Genomic DNA, 26,632 nt, shown 5'->3' on the forward strand with positions numbered 1-26,632 from the left:
AGCGTTATTAATAAAAATAACTGGGTCTGGCTGAAAGACTATGCTATATGTACAGGTATGTACTGGGCGTTGTGGCGTGCGCCTGTAATCCAAGCTGTTGGGAAGTTACAAATTGATGCAGAGGTTCGAGACTCGAGCCCTGGTCACGTCTTTCGGATGGTGACGTTAAAGGTCGGTCCCAGACGTAAATAATCATATCTGATTGATACACGTCTGACAAAACTCAAATACACACACACACGTTATCCAGCATTAATACAATTATGGGGTCTTTATACTGTTTTTGTTGTTGTTGTATTGTTATTTATAATTTTGGCATAACAGGGTTTGGAGACAAGACTAAGCTCGATTTTCATTTTTATTCCACTGGAATATCATTATGGTATTTTAGTTTGGACTGTCTATATTATACTTTTTGAAACAACTGGGTCTGGAAAAAAGACTTTCAACTTACATCATATTTTTTTAAACAACTGGGTCAGGAAAAAGACTTTGAACTTATACTATAATTTTGGAAGCAACAGGGTCCGGAAAAAAAGAGACTTTGGACTTATGTTATGGATATTTAATTAATCGGGTCTGAAAAAGACTTTAAACTCTTGTTATAATTTTTGAAACAACAGGGTCTGGAAAAAAGACTTTCAAATCATATTGTAATTTTGGAAACAACCGGGTCTGGAAAAAGACTTTCAACTTATATTACAATTTTTTAATCAACCGGGTCTGGAAAAAAGACTTTGCACATTTGTGCTATATGAACACATTACTATACAGTCAGACTGCAGGTCCCAAGAAAGTGGCTTCTTTCATCCAAGTGATATTCATGACTTGAGATGTTTTGCATATTTAATGAGCTTGATGCGGACCAAAACACCTCTTTTCATTCGGTCATTGCTGCTCTAATTGTGCATTGAATTTCATGAATTTAGTACCATTGTAAAGAAGAAGAATCATTCTTTCAGGTCATGTGTTTGGATTTAATCAAAGATTTTGTAATATAGGTTAAGATTTTGATCTAAAATATGCTACAAAATAAATATTTTCACCTGACAAAAGCTGCTATTTTCACACTTTATTTTTGTTTGAGCTCAAATGATTTTTATATCATGATGAAGCTGAATATGTATGCTTTGAAATGATATAGGTTTCAAAATAAGAATTGGTTTAATCGGGTCAAGATCACACTTTTCATTTGCCAAGTACATAAAGCAGTTTGAAAACAAGAATACTGCACTCTGATTGGTCAAAGAGACCACACAATGGCAAATTCCAATGGTCCCAGTGCCTGGGTTCGTGGGAAGGTCACACTTCCCATGTTGTAAACTCCTCAAATACCCCGCGCCTGTTGTTCTGTGAACCTTATCCAGCCAATCAGAACTCTTGATTTCATGCAAGTACAAAATTTCAGAAATCTCGTCTTGTACCTTGGTGGGAAAATTGTGATCTTGACCCGATTAAAAGGTGCCGCATATCAAGAGTGGCATTGTGAGAAAGTACAGAGGTTCAGCTTTATGGTGATATAGATATCATTGAGGCTTAAAATAAAAAGTTTTTGCACAATTTGCAAAAGAAAACAGAGGAAGACAATTCAGTTTTGAGGCACATTTTCAGGCCATAAATTAACTTAGTTAACAAAATATTGTATACAAAATAAATGACCAATATGAAAGAGTAACTTTTACTTTATCTGATGGTGCAATAATATTTCATTTCACTTGACGTTAAACAGGTAAATTCTTAGAGAAAGAAAATCTCTTACCGGGTCTGGAGAAAAGACTATGCTTGATTCTCAATTTACTCTTAGCGCGTATATTCACAATACGCGCCATATAAGTGAAAACAACAAAGACGTATTCCACCAGATTTAATTAACTTGGTCTGGAGAAAAGACTAAGCTCGATTCTCACTTTTATTCCACTGGAATATCATTATCGTATTTTAGTTTAGACTTATATTGTGATTTTTTTATCTAACCGGGTCTGGAAAAAGACTTTGGACTTATATTATAATTTTTTTAAACAACCGGGTCTGGAAAAAAGACATTGAACTTATGATATATAGTTTTTTAAAGAACCGGGTCTGAAAAAAGACTTTGGACTTATATTATAATTTTTTATAGAACCGGGTCTGGAATAAAGACTTTGAACTTATGTTTTATTTTTTTAAAGAACCGGGTCTGGAAAAAAGACTTTGGACTTATATTATCATTTTTGAAAACATCCGGGTCTGGAAAAAAAGACTTTCAACTGATATAATAATTTTTTAATCAACCGGGTCTGGAAAAATACTTTGCACATTTGTGCTAAATGAACACATTGCTATAGGGTTTTAGTTTTTACTTACCGGGTCTGGAGAAAAGACTATGCTTGATTCTCAATTTACTCTTAGCGCGTATATTTACAACACGCGCCATATAAGTGAAAATAACAACAAAGACGTTTATTCCACCAGTTTTAATTAACTAGGTCTAGAGAAAAGACTAAGCTCGATTCTCATTTCTATTCCACTGGAATATCATTATTGTAACTAAGTTTGGACATATATTATATTTTTTTCAAGAACCGGGTCTGAAAAAAGACTTTGGACTTATATTATAATATTTGAAACAACCGGGTCTGGAAAAAAGACTTTCAACTTATAATTTTTGAAACAACCGGGTCTGGAAAAAAAGACTTTGGACTTATATTATAATTTTCTTATTATCCGGGTCTGGAAATAAAGATTTTGGACTTTTGTGCTATATGAACGTATAACTATAGGATTTTGGTTGAGAACGGATTCGTTAAAAATCCCTTCAAATTTATTACATTTGTGGGTAAAGTCATTATTACATTTGTGGGCGATAAAAAATTATTACATTTGTGGTTAAAGTGCATTATTACATTTGTGGGTGAAATTATTACATTTGTGGGTAAAGTGTTATTACATTTGTGGGCGTTATTACATTTGTGGGTAAAGTGTTATTACATTTGTGTGCGTTATTACATTTGTGGGTGCAACACCCCCCATTGGCGATGTAGACCAGTCGTAAGGTGTGCAGGGTCCTTTATGCATGGATAACAAGTGTTTTTGAAGTCTACTTTTTGAGACCTTAAAAATACTCATCAGGAGCCTGTCACAGAAAGACTCGCAATCAAGCAAAACTCTAAAAATCAATTCCATCTTGATTTTAAACCAAAGATGTGTTTATTAGGGTTACACTTGGTATTTCCGAAGGTTCGTAATTCCGAAGGTTCTTTATTCCGAAGGTTCGTAATTCCGAAGCACGTAAATTGCCTATACCTCGACGTTCGTTAATAAAAAAAAACGAAAAAAGGGTTCGTTAATCCGAACATTTGTGGCATTATTCCGAAAACGAAATAAGGTTCGTTGTTCCGAAGGTTCGATAATCCGCAAACGAAATAAGGTTCGTGGTGGGTCCAGTCATTTTAAATTTTCACTTGGAACAAATTGCAACAGAATTTATTCCAATGCAGAACGTTTCTTTGAGGTCCATAGAAGACCATACTAAAAGTCCCAGAAAATCCGAATAGGGGAAAGTGTTCTAATTTGCATAAACATAATGGTTAATTTTGGTCATATTCGCTCATTAAGTTTACGTAGCAGACGACGCCAGTGTATACTATGTACTCAGACCCGATTACAAATCAATTCCGACCTCGATATACTATAAACATTGACTTCCTCAAACTATCGCTGTATCATAAATATCAGTAAGCAAAGATTTATACCACAAGAACATTGTTACTATTAACATTAAATACATAAATTCGATTCTGTTTGGACTGTATTAATTGTTTAACATGAAAGGGTCTAGGCACGGAAACTATCATATGCTAGTCACGTGACATTGTACACCAAAATAATGACATTTTCTGCTTGCTCGATCTCAAAGTTCAAGAGAAAAATAAGATGTATAGCTATTAGACCTGCCACATCCTATTATACTACTATTTAACTGTATACCAAAGTAGCACTTTTTTCCGTATTTTGCCAATTTATGGGAAAAATCTGTCAATTTGGAGCCCCTGAAGAGGGAAGGGGTCGATGCGCTGATAGACTAAACCTACTCATCTTTAAGTTTCAAATAATAAAAGTGACTTAACCATATAGCAGAAATGCCTTTTGCCCGAATGGGGGGGGGGGGGTCAAAAACTGCAATTTTGAGACTTCGGGAACCCCTAAGGGAGGTATAGGCTTTGCTGAGCCAGCACTTCTTTATTGTAGTTGATGGAGGAAAATCTACTTTTTTATCTCCAAGTGGTTACGAAACAATGAAAGAAGTTTGCTATAAGCAGAAACAACGTTTTGCCTTAATAGGGGCTCCAAATTGGCAGATTTTCCCCATAAATTATAAATAAAATAAGGAGGGGAAAATAGGCAAAAAGGGTGGGGAGACTTAGGGAACCCCTGAGGGGGTAGGCTTTGCTGAGCCAGAACTTCTTATGTAGCTGATGTAAAGGATTTTTTTTTAAATCTCCAAGTGGTTACGAAACAATGAAAGTGGTTTGCTATATATATATATATATATATAACATTCTTGCATCAATGAGGGCTCCGAATTGATAGATTTTTCCATAAATAGGCAAAATATGGAAAAGGGATGGTTGACTTCGGCAAACCCCTGAGAGGTAGGGTTTGCTGTGCCAGCACTTCTTTGTATGTAGCTGATGGAGGAAAATCTAATTTTGTTATCTCCAAGTGGTTCCAAAGAATAAAAGTGGTCTACTGCAAAGGGGGAAACGCCTTTTACCTCATTGGGGCTCCAAAATTTTACAAGAAATGGGTAAAATACGCTTAAGGGGTGGGGTGATTTCAGCAGCTCCCTAAAGGATGTAGGCTTTGATGTGCCAGCACTTCTTTATACGCAGCACATAGACAAAAGACTACTCTTTTGTTTCCAAGTGGTTTTAAAACAAAAGTGGCTTACACTGTAGCAGAAACATCTTTTTGCCTCAATGAGGGCTCCGGATTTATAGATTTTTCCATAAATTGGCAAAATATGGAAAAGGGGTGATTGACTTTAGCGAACCCCGCAGGGGATAGACTTTGCTGTGCCAGCACTTCTTTAAATTTACCTGATAGAAGAAAATCTATTTTTCCATCCCCAAGTGCTTACAAAACAATTAAATCGGTTTACTGCAAAGGGGAAATGCCTATTGCCTCAATGGAGCTAAAATTTGTGCGAATTTTCCAAGAAATGAGCAAAATACAAAAAGGGGTTGGTGACTTCAGAAGACCCCTGAAAGGGTAGGCTTTGATGTGCCATCACTTCTTTATATGTAACTCAAAGAGAAAAGCCTGCTCTTTTGCCTCCAAGTGATTTCTAGACAATAAAAGTTTTTTTCTTTGTAGCAAAACACCGCGTTGTCACATTGGGGGCTCCAAAAAGCACGATATTTTTAATAGTTGAGCTACGGATAAGGGGGTAACTTTGACAAGCTATTGCGGGACTATGCTGTGATGTTCTTGAACGTAATTGCATACAGCATGCAGATCAATTATGCATCCTCTAACTTTTTCTAAGAAATTTCATTAACATAAAAGTTACTTTCAAATGAAGAAAAAGCCCTTTGCCCACATATCAATTTAAGTAATATACACCTTTGCATCGTTAGACGTCATTGTATTTACGCGTGTTAGTCACACCAACAAAGGCGAGGCAAGACCGATTTAGTTTATTGTACTATCTTCAAATGCATCCAAGCGATCGCGTTGTAGTCGATATAAAAGGTTGACTGGACACGGAGGTTGGTTTTTGGTGTCACTTTATCGCAATATCGCATAATACATTCGGATGTATTTGCCCTTAATCTAAGCAAGTTAAGACATTAATACTGTTATGAAGCATATCAATTTTTTCGTTGATATATCCCCTTTCTTGTCGAATGCTGATATTTTATATTAGTTGTTGATGCTAATGTTAAAACAGAAAGATTTCAATGCACATGCAAATTTTTGACCGAAAACACGAAAATTTTGGCATAATTTCTCACATTTTTCGAAAAATAAGAACCGGACAGTCCCGGAAACGATTGCAACCGATTTATGATATCTTAATCATAGTGAATTGCGTATTCATTTCAAGATTTTTCCATTATCTGTACAAAAAATATTAAGGATAAGGCATATCAATTAATTTTGGCAGCCATCTTGGATTTATGCAAATTAGATGCCTTTCCCCTATTCGGAAAGTTTGGGACTTTTAGTATGTTGTACTAGGGACCTTACAGAAATGCATTGTGATAAAAAAAAATCTGTTGCAATTTGTTCCAAGTTTGGTCAAAATTTGGGCTAAAATGACTGGGCTATGTTCCGAAGGTTCGTTAATCCGAAAACGAAATAAGGTTCGTTGTTCCGAAGGTTCGATAATCCGAAAACGAAATGAGGTTCGTTGTTCCGAAGGTTCGTTAATCCGAAAACGAAATAAGGTTCGTTAGTCCGAAAACGAAATAAGGTTCGTTAATCCGAAAATTAAATAAGTTTCGCATTTCCGAAAATGAAATTAATTAAATTTTGGTAACAAGAACGGTGTTGTCCTAGCAAGATAACAGGATATTATGCAATGATAAAATAACGAACGATGATACATGTGTGTGTGGCCAAAGCATGTATTGATTTAATAGGCGCCCGGATCAAGCATACGATTAATTTCGATTTTATTTGAGCAATTGCTACCCAAGCAAATGGTTTAAAGATGCAGGGGAATAAGACTTTGTCGCGTGCGAGTAACCTCCAGATAAATAGGATTTGTATTAGAGAGAGTGTCATTTTTAATAAGAGCTTCTCCTGAAAATTAATCTTAAATGTTTACCTTAAAAAGAGTATTTACTTTGAAAAAAGGGATTTTCCCATTTTGGAAAATTAGCACTTCCCTATTATTTATTTAGGGGTGCACGTGCCCCTGCTACTCCTCCCAGACGGATGCAATTTTCGCCAATGGGGGGGGGCAAACTTTTTTCACCCATAATTTCCCCGATCGGCAGCTTAAAGTTGATTTTTGTTTGTTGGTTTCCTTGAAAGGGTAGTCCTAATAGCCAATAATTAGCTTTATTCTTATGAAATAAAGTAAATGTGTGATAATATCATAAGTCCCTTTTAAATAATGCGAGCGCGAAGCGCGAGCTATATTTTTTGTTGAAAATATGATGGGCAATATGTTTGTGATCTTCAAAACAAGATGGCTATGTAACTACAGTGCGTATCAAAAAAAAAAGTTTACACTTTGAAAAAGCCCTGGGAATGACAAAATATACAACATGTGGGTAAATTTGTCACATAAAATTTTGGGTTTGGGTCTCATCTATCCAATGAAAGTAAAAGTTTTGTCAGAATGTTACACTTGAGTGAGCGCTGTCCATTTTTGTAAAGCTCGCAGAAATCTGTTTGCGCAGAAATGCTCATTTTCACGCTGTGTCAAGGGGGAAGGGCGAAATCAAACTTGCCCTGCGAAACATTTCTCATACATTTCCCTTGCACTTTTAGTCAATTGAAATAAAACGGACTCATTCAAGCATTCTGTAACAATTTTGCCACCCAAATTGAAATTTCAACTCTTAGTAAGCACAACCTTTACCACTTGTGTGCAAGCTGGATCTGAGGACATAACTTAATCTGAACAAACGTTTATATCAGACATCTCCAGCATTTTTTCACGAAGTTTTTATCATTTAAAGTGGGTTTACATTTCATTTTTCATTTAATACTTGCTTCTCCACACATTTTCCAAGCTCGATACTGATTAACAAAATGGAAATAAAGCCTAAGCCATTCCATGTAAATCACAGCTCAGTGTAAAGCAAATATCGTCACGATGGCCTCGGTGTGTGGGGGATGAGGTGGGGCGCAATGCACACTTTGAAGTGTTTGTGGGCAAGGAAACAAATCAAAAAGTTTAAAAGATATCTTTAAATCAATTTTAGTAGCTAAGTTCCACTTTTTTCTTCATGTTTAAGTTCTACTTTTATTCGCATAACTATTTCTAAGCTCTGACCTGATCTAAAAGGGACATGTTAAGGGGTTTTTGCAGTTAGCCATGAAGACGATACATATTTCAACCAAGGGCGGTGGAACATATTTTCCTGGGGAGGGGGGGGGGGGGGGTAGCCAAAAAAGTGCACTTCTATGCCAAAACGGGCATTTTGGTGCAAACGCATATTTTCACCATGATATCATCTGTAAAGTTTTGTGTTTCGTAGTAATTAAGTTGAGCAAAGTTTTTTTTATTGATATCTGATTGATAAGATATATATTTAGGTTTTATTTTCGCGAGCAAGCGTAGCGAGCAAGTGGTTTTGAAAAGAAATCAAATCTGAAGTTATAAATCTCCTGTTTGGTCAATTATGGACCTAATTAGTTTTAAAAGGGCATCCTTGTGAGATATTGCAAGCGAATCACGAGCTCAAACTTTGGAAGTTTCAAGTAGGCCTAATAAGACATGATAATGATAATAATAGTAATAATGATAGTAATAGTAACCTTCGACCCTCTATTCCTTAGTTAGATGACTAATCCATTGGGCCACAACGCCCCACATAAGAAGTTAACATTCCGAGCTTTTTTTGTAATCATGAAAAAAAAAAGATTTACATTGTTAACACTAGTCTTTACGATCTATGAAATTTTATTAACATTTATATTCTTTATCACCATTTTTATAATGATAATTGATTGGGATTATTATGATAACATTCATATTAGTTCTATTTTTATTACCCAGCAGAAGCTGTTATTAAAAATGACATCCTCTCCAATACAAATCCTATCTGGAGGTTACTCGCACCTGGGTCGAGTGCAGCACAGTGCGGATAAATTTCGTGCTGAAGGAAAACACGCCATGGTTAGGATTCGAACCCACGACCCTCTGTTTGAGAGGCGAGAGTCAGAACCACTAGATCACGACGCACCCATGATGCTTGATCCGGGCGCCCATTCTTAAATCGGTACATGCTTTGGCCACAACACACAATATGTATCATCGTTCATTATTTTATCATTGCGTAATATCCTGTTATCTTGCAAGAACAACAACGTTCTTGTTACCAAAATGAAATAATTTAAGTTTCGGAAATACGAACCTCATTCAATTTTCGGATTAACGAACCTAATTTCGTTTTCGGACTAACGAACCTTATTTCGTTTTCGGAATAACGAACCTACGGAATTATGAACCGCATTTCGTTTTCGGACTAACGAACCTTCGGAAATACGAACCTCATTTCGTTTTCGGATTAACGAACCTTAGGAATTACGAATCTCATTTCGTTTTCGGATTAACGAACCTTCGGAATTACGAACCCCATTTCGTTTTCGGACTAACGAACCTTCGGAATAACGAAGCTTCAGAATTACGAATGTGTGCGGTTTATTAGGGACTTGTGATCGATTTTTTTTTCACTGAGTTGAAACGCAATTATTTCTGGAACGGGATGCCAGGATGATCCAGTCCTTTCATTCAAAATAAACTCGACATTTTATAATATAAACTACGTTCTTGTAGTTGTAATGTAACATTATATTTGTCACAGGAAATGCAGCAATAAACCGTTAAAAAGGTGATTGAATAAATTACACTGTGGAGTTATTATTATTTCGTACAGTACTACAATACTGCACTTCCATAATATGTTTCCGTAAAAGAATATAAAGTAAGCCTGCCTATCGCAATCCCTCAACTAACTAATACACTATAAACACGCAGAACAAAGATTTCAAAACTTCCTGAAAATATTCAATTGTAGTTTGTGAAAAAAAGGTAGATCGATTGCATTGCTAGCATCGTTGATAGCAAATTATTACTCATGATATTAGTAGTAGCAAGAGATTTACCACACTGAAGATTGTCCGTCCAGTTTTGGACTAACATTGCTGAATAGTCAGTTCTGTCTTCAATATTTTCCCTTATTTTTTCCTTGACAATTAATTTTAGGGTGAATTTTGTTTGCCCAGCTTCATTTTCACTCCAACAAGTGTAAAAACCAGTCATGTTTTTGGTAACATTATTGATCAGAAGAGCATTATGAGAAAGAATGGAAACTCCATTGGGTAAGGTGTCTCTATCAGAGAACTGGAGTTCTTGAAGCGTTACTGACCAGTAAGTGTTGCTTGATGTTGAATGTCTGACTGGGCAAGGTAACTCAACTTTGTCACCAACGAACGAAAGCAGGGTTTGATATGGTGGAGAGCACAATTGTGGGCGACAACTAAAATTGTCTGCGGCAGCTAGTTCGGCCACTGAAGTGCCGGCGTATGCTGCAGGTTGAAAACATTTCATGGATTTCTCTTTTGGATGTATACATAGGGTTAAAAAAGTCTTGATGAGGTCACAATCACACAACAGAGGATTACTTTCAAAGTTAATTCTTACTGATTTCAAAGAGAACATTAGATATCCAATATCAAGTGTGGTGATTTGGTTGCCCTCAAGATTTAAGTCGGTCAAGTATGTCTGATATTGCAAGGAACCGAATTCGAATGATATAATATTGTTGTAACTTAAGTCCAACATCCAGAACTGCTGTTGCTTGTCTAATGAATCATTAGAAACGACTTTGATTTTATTATCGGACAAGTTAAGAGTATATGCCTTGCTGTTTTTTGGTAGACAGTATCTTGGAATTGAAGTAAAGGAATTGTTAGACAAATCAAGTGCCGCCAAATTGTTTATTAACAATTCTCTACAGTTATTTCCGAGATTAAGTGAAGAAAGTTTAAATGTCAAAAGTTCAGGGAATTCAACAGTGGTGTCTGCTTGTATAGTAGTGTTTCTTATAAAGTGTTGTTTAAAAGCAAAACTTTGATGAAGACTCAGGTATTGAACATTTTTCAAATCTCTTAATACCCCTATGGACGTGTTCGAATGGGGTATGTAAGACAAATCTATACCGGTACCTATTCGGCTCTGCACTCCTGAAAACTGTTGATTCGAAATGTACTTCAGAGGATTTCCACTCAACCTGAGATACGACAGCTGCTCAATGTGTGAAAATACACCAGCGGGGAGGTACACCAAACGGTTTCTGTTTAAGCTCAATCTGACGACATATTTTAGGCCAATGAAAGCTAAAGGTTGAATATCAACAAGGTGGTTATCATCCAACTCGAGAAAGAAAAGTGAAGATGCCGACACGAAGGTAAAATTCGGTATGGAACCAATTTGGTTCGTCTTCAGGTAAAGTCCGACCAAATCAGGCGAAATCCTAACCTGTTCGAAGTCTGTCAGGTTATTATTGCAGGCCAAAATGTTGTTTCCTGATAGAACACTTGAGTTGGATGATCCGATGGCATTGTTGTTAATGTTTATATTTAAGGCTGACATGGAGATGATTTCAGTAATTCCATTGGCCTCTACATTCATATAAATCAATTGTTCTGTATCAACGATATGATTTAAATTTAAATGGGTTAACAAATTGTGACTAATATCAAACCTTTTAAGAGAAGCCAAGCTTAGGGGTTCAACCTCTGTTATGAGATTGAAAGCTAAATCCAGTGTTCTGAGAGAGATTAAACTTGAAAAATATTGACGATCGATTACCCTGACTTCGTTGTGACTTACATTCAACCTCTTCAGTGGTGTGATCGAACGGACAAAATTTAGGCAAGATATTTTATTCTCGGCGAGGTTTAATTCCACAAGGTTTGGTAAGGAATCAAAGGTTGAGTTTTCTATCATATGGAGATTGTTGCGGGACAAATCTAACTTTGCTAGTTCTGGCAATGTTGTAAAGTTTGAAAGCACTGACAATTTATTGTTGCTTAAATAAAGATAGCGGAGTTTTGGCAGACCTGTCAAGTATTTATGATCCCATGCGGTAAGAAGGTTATGACTTAGAGCCAAGCATGTAAGGTTGGTTAAATTGTTAAAATTAGTTAAATTTGAAACACAGTTCCATCTCAAGTTAATGTATTCAATATTTCTGTGTCCGAAAATTCCAAAGTGTAAAGTAGTGAGCTTATTTTGAGAAGCATAAAGATAATTTAACGTCGGAAAATACATAACAGAAATGCTTCGCAGATAATTTTTATCAACACTCAGAATATGCACGTTTGAATGATTCCTTCCATACAGTGCGTCTAGTGTTAAAATGTTGTTGGAGTTAAGACCTAGACTATACAGTGCGTTAAAGAAAATATCGTTTGAAAATTGATCGATCTTATTGCCATTCAATTTGACGGTTTGTATTTTGGAAATGTTGGTAAATGCGGGTTTACCCACAAATCTGATTTGGTTATTTTCCAATGAGATGAACTCCAAACGTTGCATGTTACAAAAGGAAGAGACATCCACAATTTTATTGCCTTGTAGGTAGATTCTTTTTATTGAAGGAAAGTAAGTGAATAAAGTTTCACCGATGCTTTTGATATAGTTGTATTCAAGTGAAAGAACCTTGAGATTTTCCATCGTTTGCGCCTTGTCCAAGTATTCAATATTATTGTATGAAATACACAAATTTGAAACAAATTTGGGGTAAGCAAAAATAGGTGTTGAAATGTCCATGATTGCATTCCCTTCTAAATCTATCGATGATACTCTAAATGGGATTTTAGGTAGATTCTTGAGCTTGTTGAATGCCAGTTTTAGCGATGAAAGTCGTGTACCTGATGGATCACGCAGGGTCTGCTGTTGCCACTCTTTCAGAGAATTCCTGTTGACTGATAGCTTCAGGAGAGCCGGTAAGGTACCAAGGTATGGAACCCTTTGAAGGAAGTTTGAATCAAGTTCAATATACTGCAGTTGGGTTGTATCCTCGAAGACTCCTTTCTCGATTAAGCGAATACGGTTGTTGGTCAGGAGAAGCTCAATTAAGCTTCCGAGACATGAGAATGACTCCTTCTTGAGTGCAGTGATTGAATTGCTCTTCAAGTCAAGCAAACCAGTGTTGCATGGGAGATCCTGAGGCATATCATCAAGATCTGTGCATGTCACATCGACCAAAGTCCTCCTCTGCTTGCACTCACAAAGACTTGAACATCGTGAATGACCTGTTCTTCCCAACAAGACAAGAATATACAGAAAGATAAGCACCCTCATCGCGCCAAATGGGTTGTAAGCATTCGATGGAATATGCAGTGTGGAGCGAAACAGTATTCCTTTTTGCGTAGAAATATGATTTAGTTTAAAGGTTCAATTTTTTTCATTCAGTATCCCTTTCAAGACGAAAAGTGAAAAGAAAAAAAATCAAAATCCTCTCTTTCACGTAATCAGTCACGGTAATTTACGCTCTTTCTTTTTGTTGGTTGTCGTATTTTCAGAAGATGTAAAGAAGCTCTTGACACTATCATAGTTAAACAGGTACTGGAGGCAGCTTCGACTTAAATATCAGGCAGAAAATTAGAAGTCTACATACTACAGAGAATCAGATTTCCGATTGTTTTTTTTTATATCAATTACCCAGCGTCGTACCCCCAATCATTACTAGCGTCACAACCTTGGGGAATTATTATCATTATAGGAATTTACTAGTTGCTCATCTTTAAAGGTTTCGTAAACCAGTGAAGTCCCACTTCCTTGCTTTAACCAGGAGCTATTCTCTTGCATTTCTTCCCTAATGTAGAAAAAAAGTGTATAGCGGCTCTAACTAGTTCACACATGACATCACACATCTTTGTCCAATTGCCAATGAGAGGATCTCCATAGTATTGGTGATTGCAATTTTCAAATGCTCATATAACTTTCTCATTATCAGATTTTTTCTCAAACTTTCTTTGTTCTTATTCTTTGATTTTTCTGTTTGGACACAAGCCAACTTGTTCCAAAGGTTTCATTTTCCTTTAATTACCAGGTGGTTTTCTCCTGCGCATGGCAGTAATATAATTATAACCCAATTAAGTAGTATATTGTTTTAGGCCTATGTCCGCAGGAAAGAATAATATAATTTGACGAAGAATAACTGTCGAAAATAGACATTTTAGCCATTTTATGTATTGGAGTAAATGGAAGAGTAAGGAAATGAAGAAATAAATGAATTCACGTTTCGATAACGTCAGCTTAGATATGCGGATGATGAAAGTTGAACTTGGTGAAAAGGTAAGTCAAGATTTAGAAAACGCGGGTACGTTCAACACAAGTAAAATTAGAGAGACCGAAAAGGATATCATGCCCCAAATTTTGAAAACCATCGGGAATAAAAAAAATAAAAAAAAAACAGAAGAGAAACTTATGCTGCTAGAGCTACATGATAGGAAACAAAATCTGTTGTTGTATGGAGTCCCGGAAAAGAAAAGTGAAAATGTGTATTCTGCAGTACACGGAGTTATTGCCAAATTCCTTCAGATCCCTATCCCCCAGGGCAGTTAAAACGCCACTTTTCAATGCACATCGTCTTCTGAGCCCGAAGCAAGGAAACCCTAGGAGGAAAAACGCAGCCACCGCCGCCACGCCCTATTATTGTTCGATTCGCCTTTATGGAAGACCGCAATCGACTGCTTGAATCCTTCGAGAAACCCAACCGTCAACGTCCTCCCAGCAACCTCAACCGCAGCAGACACCTGAGAATTGCTATATTTACGATCGCGTTACGATTCGTACGAATCTCCCACCGGATATGAAACGTGAACGTGGACGTTTTGCTTCAATCGCCTACAAGATTAGGAAAGAAAATCAGCTTTCTACGAGAATTCGCGTCAACGGAATCGACCTATATCTCCAGGTGGGTGTTTCATAAAGCTGTTCGTAAGTTAAGAGCGACTTTAAGAACGACTGGTGATCCTTTCTTTTGGTACATGCTATACACCATTGGTGATGGTTATCGCGTAAAAAAAGTTCACCAGTCATTCTTAAAGTCGCTCTTAACTTACGAACAGCTTTATGAAACGGCCCCCAGACCCGCAAGAAAGCGCCAAGTGGTTCGCCCCAATCGCCATGGAGCAACTGGGAATGTATGGTCTGGAATGCTTAGCTTAGAATCTTTGCTAATTTTGATCCTCACATAAGTGATGAATCTTTTTTATTGTGGATCCGAATGTCTACGTTTGAAAAAGGGTCTTTTCAACCAGATTATTTACTGTCTCAATTATATTTTATGTTGTATCCGTATTGAAAGATGTTTGGTTAATGGTTAACGTTTGATATCAGCCAATAAAGCATCAAGAAATGCCAAAATCTTATTATGTCTGACAAAAGTGCGTTAACACTGATTCATTATCCAGATTCCATTTTTGCTGAACCTACAGAACGCATTATGTCTTATAGAATTCAGAATTGCAAGTGCCTCTTTCTAAATGAGTCAGTTATTTTCGATCCTAATCATAAAATCTTTGATTTAGCCCACTCATCCTGTGTACGAGCCGAAATAGCCGAGATAGATATACTTATATGGCTTCCAACAAGATCATAACTCGTTTTGTAACCTTTAAATTCAGAGAAATGATAAAATCAATTTGTTTTTCTTAGCAGCACTTATTTGCCATGCCTAAAACTTAATATGTCTCGAGCTATATCAACAGTCCACAGAGTAAGACAACTACATTGCATAAAAAATTGTTTTTCTCTCTCGTCACGATAGTCATGTTAATGAATATCTTCCATATTTTTATTTCAAAATGCCATTTTATTTTTCATTAAAAAATATACTCTTTAGAAATATGCACTAACTGATTTTAGGTTTAATGCTAAACATGATTTGTATTGCCACTTGTCCCCTTTAAAGTCAAGTCCACCCCAGCAAAATGTTTATTTGAATAAGTAGAGAAAACGGAAGTAAAATAAGAAAGGTATGGCATTTTAAAGTTTCGCTTATTTTTCACAAAACAGTGATATGCACAATTCAGTGACATGCAAATGAGTCAGTCGATGATGTCCATCACTCACTAATTCTTTTGTTTTTTATTGTTTGAATTATACAATATTTCATTTTTTACAGATATGACCATAGGTACCGACTTGAATGAACCATATAGTATTAAACAATGCTATAATTCCACATGCTCAGGGAGGAATTAATCACTGTTTTACTTGACAATGAGGAGAAAATTAGAATATTTCATATCTCATATAATAAAATACAAAGGAAATAGTGAATAGATGATGGATAACATCAGTCTCCTCATTTGCATATCGACCGGGATGTGCATATAACTGTTTTGTGAAATTAAGCGAAACTTTAAAATGTCTTAACCTCCTTATTTTTCATCCGTTTTTGTTGAAATTTTCAGTGCTATGCTTATTGAATTTTTATCTTTTTATTCAAATCAATTTTTGTTCGTGTTTGGTATTTCTATGTCCCACAATTCCTTTATAAAAGGCATTTTCTTTTCATATATGACAATAATACCAAAACCAAATATTGTGGTGTGATATCGCAAAGATATTGTATTTCGCAAGCATTTTTTTCACAAGGTTTTTTTGACAACTCAAAATATTGCATAAAAACTAGATAACTTGGAAAGTGACCATAATAGAACAGATAATTTGTAATAATATTTTTCCACTGGCATGACTAAACAACAGCAAATTGGTTCTTACTAAACCATAAACATGTTTACTGCTTAATCATGTTTACTTAAAATTTCAAATATGCAACACAGAATTATTATTTGTTTTATTCTTTAGAATAAAGAATATTATATTGCACTTGAGGAATTATCAGTTGACATGATCTCGTTTGACCTGATCTTTAAAAAGTACGCATATGGTAGCAGATGTCACGAAACCTTTATCATTGATGATTATTCTGCCTTATATCAGTATTGGTTGCACGGGCCTAATCACAACGGGCAGGCCATAGATATTCTTTCGAGCCAACCCATTGCTCAATTTTTAAATTTGGTGTTGCTGATTGACAAAAATGAATGAATATGACTGACAATATAACACCGATTCTAGGGAGGGTACCTACTGACCTTACTCTTTCACCACTATTGAACTATATTTTTACTGGCGGAAGAATTAGGGTTATTTTACTCTCTCAAGTGATGAATTTGGTCCCGTCGGGTGTAGTCTTCAAATGCTGATTTATTTTTAAAATGAGCCGGTCTAGGTACCCTTTTCTGGTCAGATATGCAATGTCAGACATTCATCCTATCCACTGGTAGTAAACATTCAACCCTCGGATTTCCTCCTTATTTTTTATGAATTCTTTTTAACTGCCACTTTAACACACGAGTCTATGGGAAATGAATTAGGCCTGTGAGCCCTATAGTTCACATTTATTTTATTGTCTCTTACACGTTTCTATACAAAAATAGTATATGCTCCGAATGTAAATTTTGCCTTCCCGGCATTAAGCTTCCACCCATTATCTTACTAAGATTATGGTAGTGCAGTTTAAGATAAGGATTATATATATCCAGTATGATAGCTACAAATCATTTTCATTTAAGCTATAATAGCACAATGCACCTGTTTATGGGTCTTTTTTTTACATTCAAATACTTGATAGCTAATTTTTCAATGGCATCGATGAGTGTAATCTGGTCATCGCAGTGTTTTTCCCGATGAGTTTATATCAATGCACATGCTGAATTCCTGCATACATTTACTGATAATGAACCTTTTCGTATATACTTGCATGTGATCGATTCTTCTTTTTTATTTTTATTTCTTACATCTTTCTTTGTTATATAGCTTGTGCAGATCCTTTACATCTTACATTTTTGTTATACGTATTCATAATACACATTGCATGCACCGTGTGTTGCTGGGTTGAGTGAATCTTAATGTTTGCCTGACCTAGTGTTTGAGCCCGCGTTTGCATTTGGACCGTTTGGTCCTGGATTTTGAAAGGGCATTTATCGGTTGAGTGGATGATCATTGAAAAAACTTGTAAAAAAAAGAAAAGAAGGGAAAATCAACACATTGCGAAAATGGTTCATTAAATTCCTATTGCTGAAGATTTTTTAAGCACATGTGGTGTGCCTTTAAATGTTAAATCGTTTCTATGGATAAATTTCATTCATAATACTGGCCTGGAAAATAAATCTAGCCCAGGCTACTTATAGTAAACCTAACTTTATCATGATGTGAATGAAACATGTAGTTTCACGTTGATTTGTTTTGACTCAATTTTCTTCTTTTTCAACGATTAGAATCGAGAAGATGTATTTTTAACAGCTTAGTCAGATGGACAGTTCTTAATTCGCTTAAACACAAATGTCGTCAAATTATTGATTTGTTTTAATCGTTTATGCTCAACGATGAATTTTTGTCTCACCTGCGAAGCAGAGTGAGACTATAGGCGCCGCTTTTCCGACGGCGGCGCGGTGGCGTAGCTAGGATTTTTTTCCCGGGGGGCACTGGGGGGTCCTTGCTTTTTCAGGGGGGGCACCGGCCATTTTTCCGGTGTGTGTGTATGTGTCCACAAGGGCGGATCCGACTTTCGCCAATAGGCGGACGGGGCCCGAAATTATATCTTCACCTATATCAGTCACTTCTTAGTTTTATTCTTATAAAACAACATAAACATAAAATAATCTCATAAGCCTTATAAAAAGTGCGAGCGCGAAGCGCGAGCGATTTTTTTTTTACTTTAATGTATTTTTTCCTGAAATTTAATTTTCTGGGCAATGTTATGTGTGATCCTGAACAAGATTCGTATGTACCCCCAAGCGCGAACAGAAATGTTTATCAACTGTTCTAGCATTATCGAAAAGGGACCTGTTAAGGACTGCTTACAGTTACCCACGAAGACGGTATATATTTCAATAATGCGAGCGCGAAGCGCGAGCAAATTTTTTGACATTCCGACCTTAAAAAAATGGTCATTCTAAGCACTTTTTGTATTAATCAATGTTATAGGTATGTAACTAAACAATTGATGCGAGCGGGACACTCTATTCATATTTTGTAAGTCATAAATATGATATAGTCAATTGGGTATCATTAATAATGCGATCGTGAAGCGTGAGCAGACAATTATTGATATTCTGATGTAAAACTGGATAATTTAAGTACATTTTTAATAAAGAACATGCACGCTATCGCGCATGTTAAATATTTAGACCTAAAATCTGGGCATTCTGAATACATTTGTTTAATGGAACATTATGGAATACACGTAGACAATATGAACTTGGCAAACCAAACAATGTGACCACGCAGCGTGAGCTTAAAATGCTGATATGTAGACCATAAAACGGACATTTTACAGAGCACTTAAATTTGTAAATGAAAAAAAAAAATAATGAAAACTCGATGTCCGAGCTAAAATACTATGTTTTGCATATTGACTTCAAAACTTGCTCCACATCAGCCTATTGAGCAAGATATGAATCCCATCGAACAGGCAATTATGGCGCGAAGCGCCAGCAAAAATTGTTTATAGTAATGAAAAGATGAAAACATGAAAAGATTTTTTTTTTAATTGCAAGTCTTCCCCTCACATTATTTCATTCAGTCCTCCTCTTATTTTCCTCTTCTTTTTTCTTCTGTCTTTTTTCTTCTTTTCCTTTTTCTTTCTCCTTTTCTTTCTTTTCTTTTTTTTTCTCTGCCAATTTTTTCTGGGGGGCACCTGGGGGGGCACGCCAAATCTCAGGGGGGCACGTGCCCCCCCAGGCCCCCCCGTAGCTACGCCACTGCGGCGGCGGCGGCGTCAACATCAAATCTTAACCTGAGGTTAAGTTTTTGAAATGACATCATAACTTAGAAAGTATATGGACCTAGTTCATGAAACTTTGCCATAAGGTTAATCAAGTATTACTGAACATCCTATTAAAGTTTCATGTCACATGACCAAGGTCAAAGGTCATTTAGGGTCAATGAACTTAGACCATGTTGGAGGAATCAACATCGAAATCTTAACCTGAGGTTAAGTTTTTGAAATGTCATCATAACTTAGAAAATATATGGACCAGTTCATGAAACTTGGACATAAGGTTAATCAAGTATCACTGAACATCCTACATGAGTTTCACGTCACATGACCAAGGTCAAAGGTCATTTAGGGTCAATGAACTTTGGCCGAATTGGGGATATCTGTTGAATTCCCACCATAACTTTGAAAGTTTGATTCATGAAACTTGGACATAATAGTAATCAAGCATCACTGAATATTTTGTGCAAGTTTCAGGTCTTATGATTAAGGTCAAAGGTCATTTAGGGTCAATGAACTTTGGCCGAATCGGGTGAATCTGTTGAATTACCATCAGAACTTTGAAAGTTTATGGATCTGATTCATGAAACTTGTACATAAGAGTAATCAAGTATCACTGAACATCCTGTGCGAGTTTCAGGTCACATGATCAAGGTCAAAGGTCATGTAAGGTCAATGAACTTTGGCCATGTTGGGGTTTTTGTTGAATAACCATCATATCTTGTAAGTTTATTGGTCTCGTTCATAAAAAGTGGACATAAGAGTAACCATGTATCACTGAACATCTTGTGCGAGTTAGAGTAGTATTCAAAGTCAGCACTGCTGCTATATTGAACCGCGTGATGCAGGTGAGACTGCCAGAGGCATTCCACTTGTTGTATTTACAATGATTATCAGTGATACATTGTCATGATAACCGAGTAGCGTCTTCTTATGACAAAATACTTGTTTCGATCATATGCAAGAATCTAATTCTAATCATGTTTATTCAGTCGTGTTTATCCCACAAATCAAACTACTTGCCACGATTAAATGGTAGATTTATTCTGGCACTCGTTCATTACAAAAGATTCTTTCTTTCTATAAGGTCACAATTTACGTATTGTAACACTTTTGTATTTTCTGTGCAGATAGCCTTATGGTTTTTTTTTTTTTTGGGAGGGGGAGGTTGGCGTGAATCTATTTTGCTTTTGATTCTGATTTTGACTTACGTTCATGTTTGCGTAAACTTGTTATCTATTTGAATGAAGAAAATATCCTAAATCTGTTTGTATGTTTATCCCTTTCCGTTTGTACATAGTGGTGCGAATGAAATGTCTTCCAAGTTATCTAAATAAGGGTTGTTTTTATCAGTTGATCCAAGTGTATAGTAGTATCGACTTTGTAGAAAATATTGCCATTTAATGAATTTGTAACAAGTATATCCGATGATTATCCCTCTATTCTATCAAAATTCCTCAATATACAAGTTCTTGTGTTTGGTTCTAATGTTGATTATTTTCTCCTATGGTGTTCCAGCCTTTAGATTTTTTTTAGATGTTTATAAAACATTTTAGTCTTTTTTATACCCTCGCAAATTTGACCCTAAATACGTACCTTTCCTAGCGAAATAGATACCCTTTTTTCATTATTTCAGCGGTGTTGACACCCAAACATACTCCAATATCTTAGGAATATAAGCAGATAAGCAAAAGCATAACAGTATTTCGTCAAAATCCACCCCCAAGTCCACCCCCAGAAAAAGTTGATTTTGAATAAATAGAGAAAAATCAAGCAAGCATTATGCTGAGAACTTCATCAAACTTGGATGTAGAATAAGAAATTTATGACATTTGAAAGTTTATTTTTCACAAAACAGTGATATGCACAACTCAGTAACATGCAAATGAAACAGTCGATGATGTTCCTCGCTCACTAATTCCTTTGTTTTTTTATTGTTTGAATTATACAATATTTCATTTTTTTACAGATTTGACAACATGGACTAAATTGACTGAATCCTAATATTAAACCATGCTAATTGCTCATGTTCAGGGAAGAATTATTCGTTGTTTCACTCGACAACGGAGGAAATTTGAATATTTCATATTTCATGTAATAAAATACAAAAAGAAATAGTGAGTGATGTCATCAGTCTCATTTGCATATACCGACAAGGATGTGAATGTAACTGTTTTGTGAAAATAAGCGAAACTCTAAAATGTCGTAACTTTCTTATTTTACATCCGACTTTGATGAAATTTTCAGTTTTATGCTTGTTGGATTTTTCTCTTTTGATTCAAATCAACCTTTTGTTGGGGTGGACTTGTCTCCTTTTATCCCGTTCATGAGGCGGACGCTCTACCACTGAGCCAGAAAGGAGGAGAGAGGTCACTTCTATACATCCTGCAGTTGCCGCAGAATGGTTTTCAAGGGGGGGGGGCTGACCATGCAAAAATCACAATCATATGGTCATTTCTAGGTTTTTGTACACGGTTTTGGGGAAAGGGTTGGGGCTGAACCCCCCCCCCCGCTTCCGCGGCCCCTGTCCTGTAACACATATTCAGAAAACGATTACAGGCGCGTACGCAGGATTTTTGAAAGGGGGGGGGTTCGAGCTGTTTTTTTTTTAAATCTCCCGCCCAGTCTCTAAAAAGTGATGAGCGGGGGGGGGGGGGGAGGTGATGATTTTTTTTCTTTTTTTTCAGCGCTGCAAATAAGACAATAACATTTAAGTGGGGATGGGGTATGTAACAGTGCGGTCATGACCCGCGAGCGAGCAGAAATGTTCTCGTTTTTGCGTTGAAAACATAACCTTTTTGTCAATAGTTTGTTGGTATCATAGTCGATGCTACATGTCCTTCGGATCCTAGCACTCATGATATGGCCTTGATGAGAGCACTAGAAACTTGAGAAATGTCATGAATAATTATGAGCGAGCGGAGCGAGCGAGCCGAAATGTTTGCGTTTTTCTGTCAAAACATACAATGGCTTCTCAATAGCTTGTTGGTAATGATTACATATTAGTTGATGATACATGTCCTTCTGCTCGTAAGTCTCATGATATGGCCTTGATCAAGAGACTAGAAACTTAAGAAATTTCATAAATGATTACGAGCGAGCGGAGTGAGCGAGCCGAAATTTTCGCGTTTTCCCGTCAAAACATACATTTCTTGTCAATAGTTTGTTAGTAAATCAAGTATTAGTCGATGCTACATGTCCTTCTATTCGTAACACTCATAATACGGCCTTGAACAGGAGACTAGATACTTATGGAATTTCATAAATTATTACGAGCGAGCGGAGCGAGCTAACCGACATTTTAGCGTTTTCCGTCATTTTGGTTTTCATATTGGTAAAACATATTTTGTAAGAAAACATATGTCTTTGTCGTGGTTCACTTGTATTCATAAGTATACATCATGATAATCATGTATGGCCTTGTTAATGGCGATACCGTGATCATGTCGGCGACATGCGGAAATAAAAGATATAATAAAATGGAGCGAGCGAAGCGAGCGGAAATTTTTTCTGTGTTTTTCGTCGGAAACATGAGATTCTGTTCATTATTGCTGTCATATACATTATTGGGTAGGGGAACTGTCCGTAACCAGACCAAGGAGTTATCAGGCGCTTGCCCGATAACTCCTTGACCAGACCGACCTCCGGTGAGACAAGCAAAAAAAAAAAAAAAAAAAAAAAGGAAACGAAAGGGGGGGGGGGTTGAACTCCCTAACCCCCCTTGCGTACGCGCCTGAACGATTGTATATTACATAGCGGTCAAGGAAATCAAACTGTTTTAAGATCAGTTACCATGGTTTGTGTCAAGGGGCCCTGGATAGCTTTTACGTCCTGTTACACACAAAAAACAAAATTTTGATTGTGAACCGATATGACACGGTGACCTCTCAATGCTATCAAACGTAAAATCCGTTCTAGGATCAATTGATATTTGTGATACAGGACCCTAATTATGCAAAGCCAATGGATGTTGTTCGTTTATGAAGTCTGTCAACTCGGAGTAGAGCACAAGTGAAGTTTATAGAGAATTGCAAGAACTTCGCTCTGAAAACTTGCCTAAAATCAATCGTTAAATTTCTCAAAGCTGTTAAGGCCATCGCACACCTTAACGACTGTTCCAGGATCCGATTTTGGAACAAATCGCATTTTGCTCATTTTCTGAAAACATGAATCGTTTTGCTGATGTGGTTTACGGTACACCATGTGGAGTGTTATAGAAACAGTGGATAGAAGAAGAGAAGAAGTGGATAGGCGAGAAAGTGGAGATTTGAGAATAGAGTATTCTTTCTTGAAAATAGTCCTGAAAAGGACTGTAAACCAGAAGGAATGTTGAGTGAGAACAGCTTGAGTAGTAGAGCTGATGAGGAGATGCTGGCTTGAGTCGGCGAGTAGAGATGATGAGTAGTAGAGAGACTCGACGTTTCGGACAGGTTGACTGTCCGTCTTCAGGAGAGAAGACGGACAGTCTCCTGAAGACGGACAGTCAACCTGTCCGAAACGTCGAGTCTCTCTACTACTCATCATCTCTACTCGCCGACTCAAGCCAGCATCTCCTCATCAGCTCTACTACTCAAGCTGTTCTCACTCAACATTCCTTCTGGTTTACAGTCCTTTTCAGGACTATTTTCAAGAAAGAATACTCTATTCTCAAATCTCCACTTTCTCGCCTATCCACTTCTTCTCTTCTTCTATCCACTGTTTCTATAACACTCCACATGGTGTACCGTAAACCACATCAGCAATTGTACATGCCACCATGCAAACCTTCAAACTACATGAATCGTTTAATAATAGGTTCAAATTAACTGAAAGAAGTTTTTATTGTGGATCGAGTAAAGGATAAATTATAGTTTGGAATCGTAGCAAATCATACAGTTGCTATGAAGTCATTACAACACGATTTTCAAATCGCTTTTATTCTAATTAGGACGATAGCATAGTCACATATTGAACATAGGTATTCGTCTGATGATTTAGACCATTAATCAGTAATCCATGTATCAATATTAACATAAAATCCTGCTGGTGTCATTCCAAATCGGGTCGCAGGCCAGTCGTAAGGTGTGCGGTGGCCTTTTCTTTACAGAAACCCACGCATTGTCCTTAATCTACGATATTTACCGCTCATTTAATGAGGGTGTGTCTCTTCTTTTATTCTTGTTTAGAACGACAAGACGGGAAATTAAAAAGTGTCTGGAGGTTCTAATTAGTTCAAGAAACCTTCCAAGATGCACGTTCTTCTAAAGATCTGATTAAATTCACTGAGGATATGACGCTATAAGACATTGAGGATAAGACGCTGAGGAATATTTATGAGAACAATAATAAAAAATGTGATTCTGTGTAGGATCAGTGGGAGCCGCACAGAACCGTTGGTAGCGTAACAGAACGCTAACAGTCTATAGACTGTTAGGCCTGAATTCGGGCCTTAGCGTTCTGTTACGCTAACAACGGTGTTCTGTTACGCTAACAAAGGTGTGACTGGCCCCTATATATATAGGGCCAGTCACACTTTTCACGGGCGACCACCGCTAGACGCACAGATCACTAAAAGTAGGCCTACCGGTATCGATAAACTCACAGAAGCTTAGCCGAATTCCTAATAATCTAACAATAAAAGGCCCAGCAGAAGCTAACAGTATTGTATTGTATTTATTTAATCACGGTAAAACTTACATTCAGTCATAACAGACTGCTTTTCAGCAAGTCCGTGAACATTAAAAAACATGTAAAAGTGAGACAATACGAAAATATTTTAAATATTACAGTAACACATAATATAAGACATACATAATTATAATGAAAAACAATAAGTAAAACTACATGAAACCGCAGTGCGAAGAGAAATAATAGAAATTCTCTAGCCCCCCCCCCCCGCAGATGAGTTAGAAGTCAAAGGAATTAACTGATTTCAAAAATAAAGAGAACTGATCCAGTTGACGGGTATTACTTGGTAAGGAATTAAATAATTGAATACCTATATAGAGACCACCGTCCCTCAAAAAATTAGTTTTGGGTTTTTCGAGATTAATCCTACACTGGTAATTTCGAAGAGAATAATTACTTTTCTTGATACTTATTTTGGAGCACAAGAAAGATGGAAGTAGTCCATGAAGTAATTTAAATATAAAGGAAACTGCCTGTTTTTCCATCGCAATTCTAACTTGTCAATGTTCAGAGTAGAATACAATAGATTGGAACTGTATCTATAATCAACTCTTAAGACCATACGCAGTGCTCGATTTTGAAGAACACTTAATTCTTTAAGTAAAACTTTCCCTGCATTGAACCATTCTATAGAGCAGTAATCAAAGTGTGGTTGAAAAAGTGCTTTGTAAAGCATTATAGCAGTATTCAGACTGATGTACGGCCTGAGCCGTTTCAAACAATTCAGAGTCAAATATATTGCTATCCAACTTTGTTTCACTGAGAGTTAAGATATCCAAATTGCTTTGTTCTAAAATATGATTAATTTCATCTACATTTTTTTAACAAAGTACATACATTTAGATGTCCAATTTTCAATCCCTTGTTACAATTCAGTTTTTCAAAGACAAGTGGGATAGAGTCATAATGGTTGTCATTTGAAGTTGTATCAATTACACTTGGTCCTTCCGTCTCTCCATATTGATCAATAAGATGAAAAGGCAATTCTCTGTACAGGCATACATCGCAAATCCAATCAGTATCCGAATGAAAAAACTCAGAACTCGGAGATGAACATTTAAGATGAATCCATCGAAGGCATTTTACACATAAGACAGCATTTTGATTATTAGTAACTGACTGTTTAGGCTACATCTAATACATGGAAAGAGTTTGACCATAAAGCTTTTTTAGATATCGAGATAAAGGATAAACTAACTGTCAAGATTTTCAAGATCGCGTTCACAAGCAATACGTACTTTCCTTCCATTGTTGGTGAAGGCAGTTATCTTGCCGTCTGATGTCCAAGTCTTCTTCACGTTGACACTGGTTCTTGCCTTGAAAATAAGAGATGATCTGTAGCTTGTAAGATCCTCGTGAATGTAGACCTTGGAGCCCCGAAGTTTCATACGATTGCGGTAGATAGCGTCCCTTACATTGTATCTGCTGAATTTCAT

General features: G+C 36.6%; 1 protein-coding gene across 1 annotated transcript in view; it reads right to left on the bottom strand.

Annotated features, from left to right (window-relative positions):
- Positions 1–26,632, bottom strand: part of LOC121432219 (decorin-like) — a 50,505-nt gene extending 23,873 nt beyond the window's left edge. The window contains exons 1-2 of the mRNA XM_041630073.1: positions 26,395–26,632; positions 12,601–12,984 (exon numbers count right to left, since the gene is read on the bottom strand). Of these exons, the coding sequence (XP_041486007.1) occupies positions 12,601–12,984; positions 26,395–26,632 (622 nt within the window). The remainder of the gene's footprint in view (positions 1–12,600; positions 12,985–26,394) is intronic.

This window comes from Lytechinus variegatus, chromosome 18, assembly GCF_018143015.1.
Source record: "Lytechinus variegatus isolate NC3 chromosome 18, Lvar_3.0, whole genome shotgun sequence".
NCBI lineage: Eukaryota > Metazoa > Echinodermata > Echinoidea > Temnopleuroida > Toxopneustidae > Lytechinus > Lytechinus variegatus.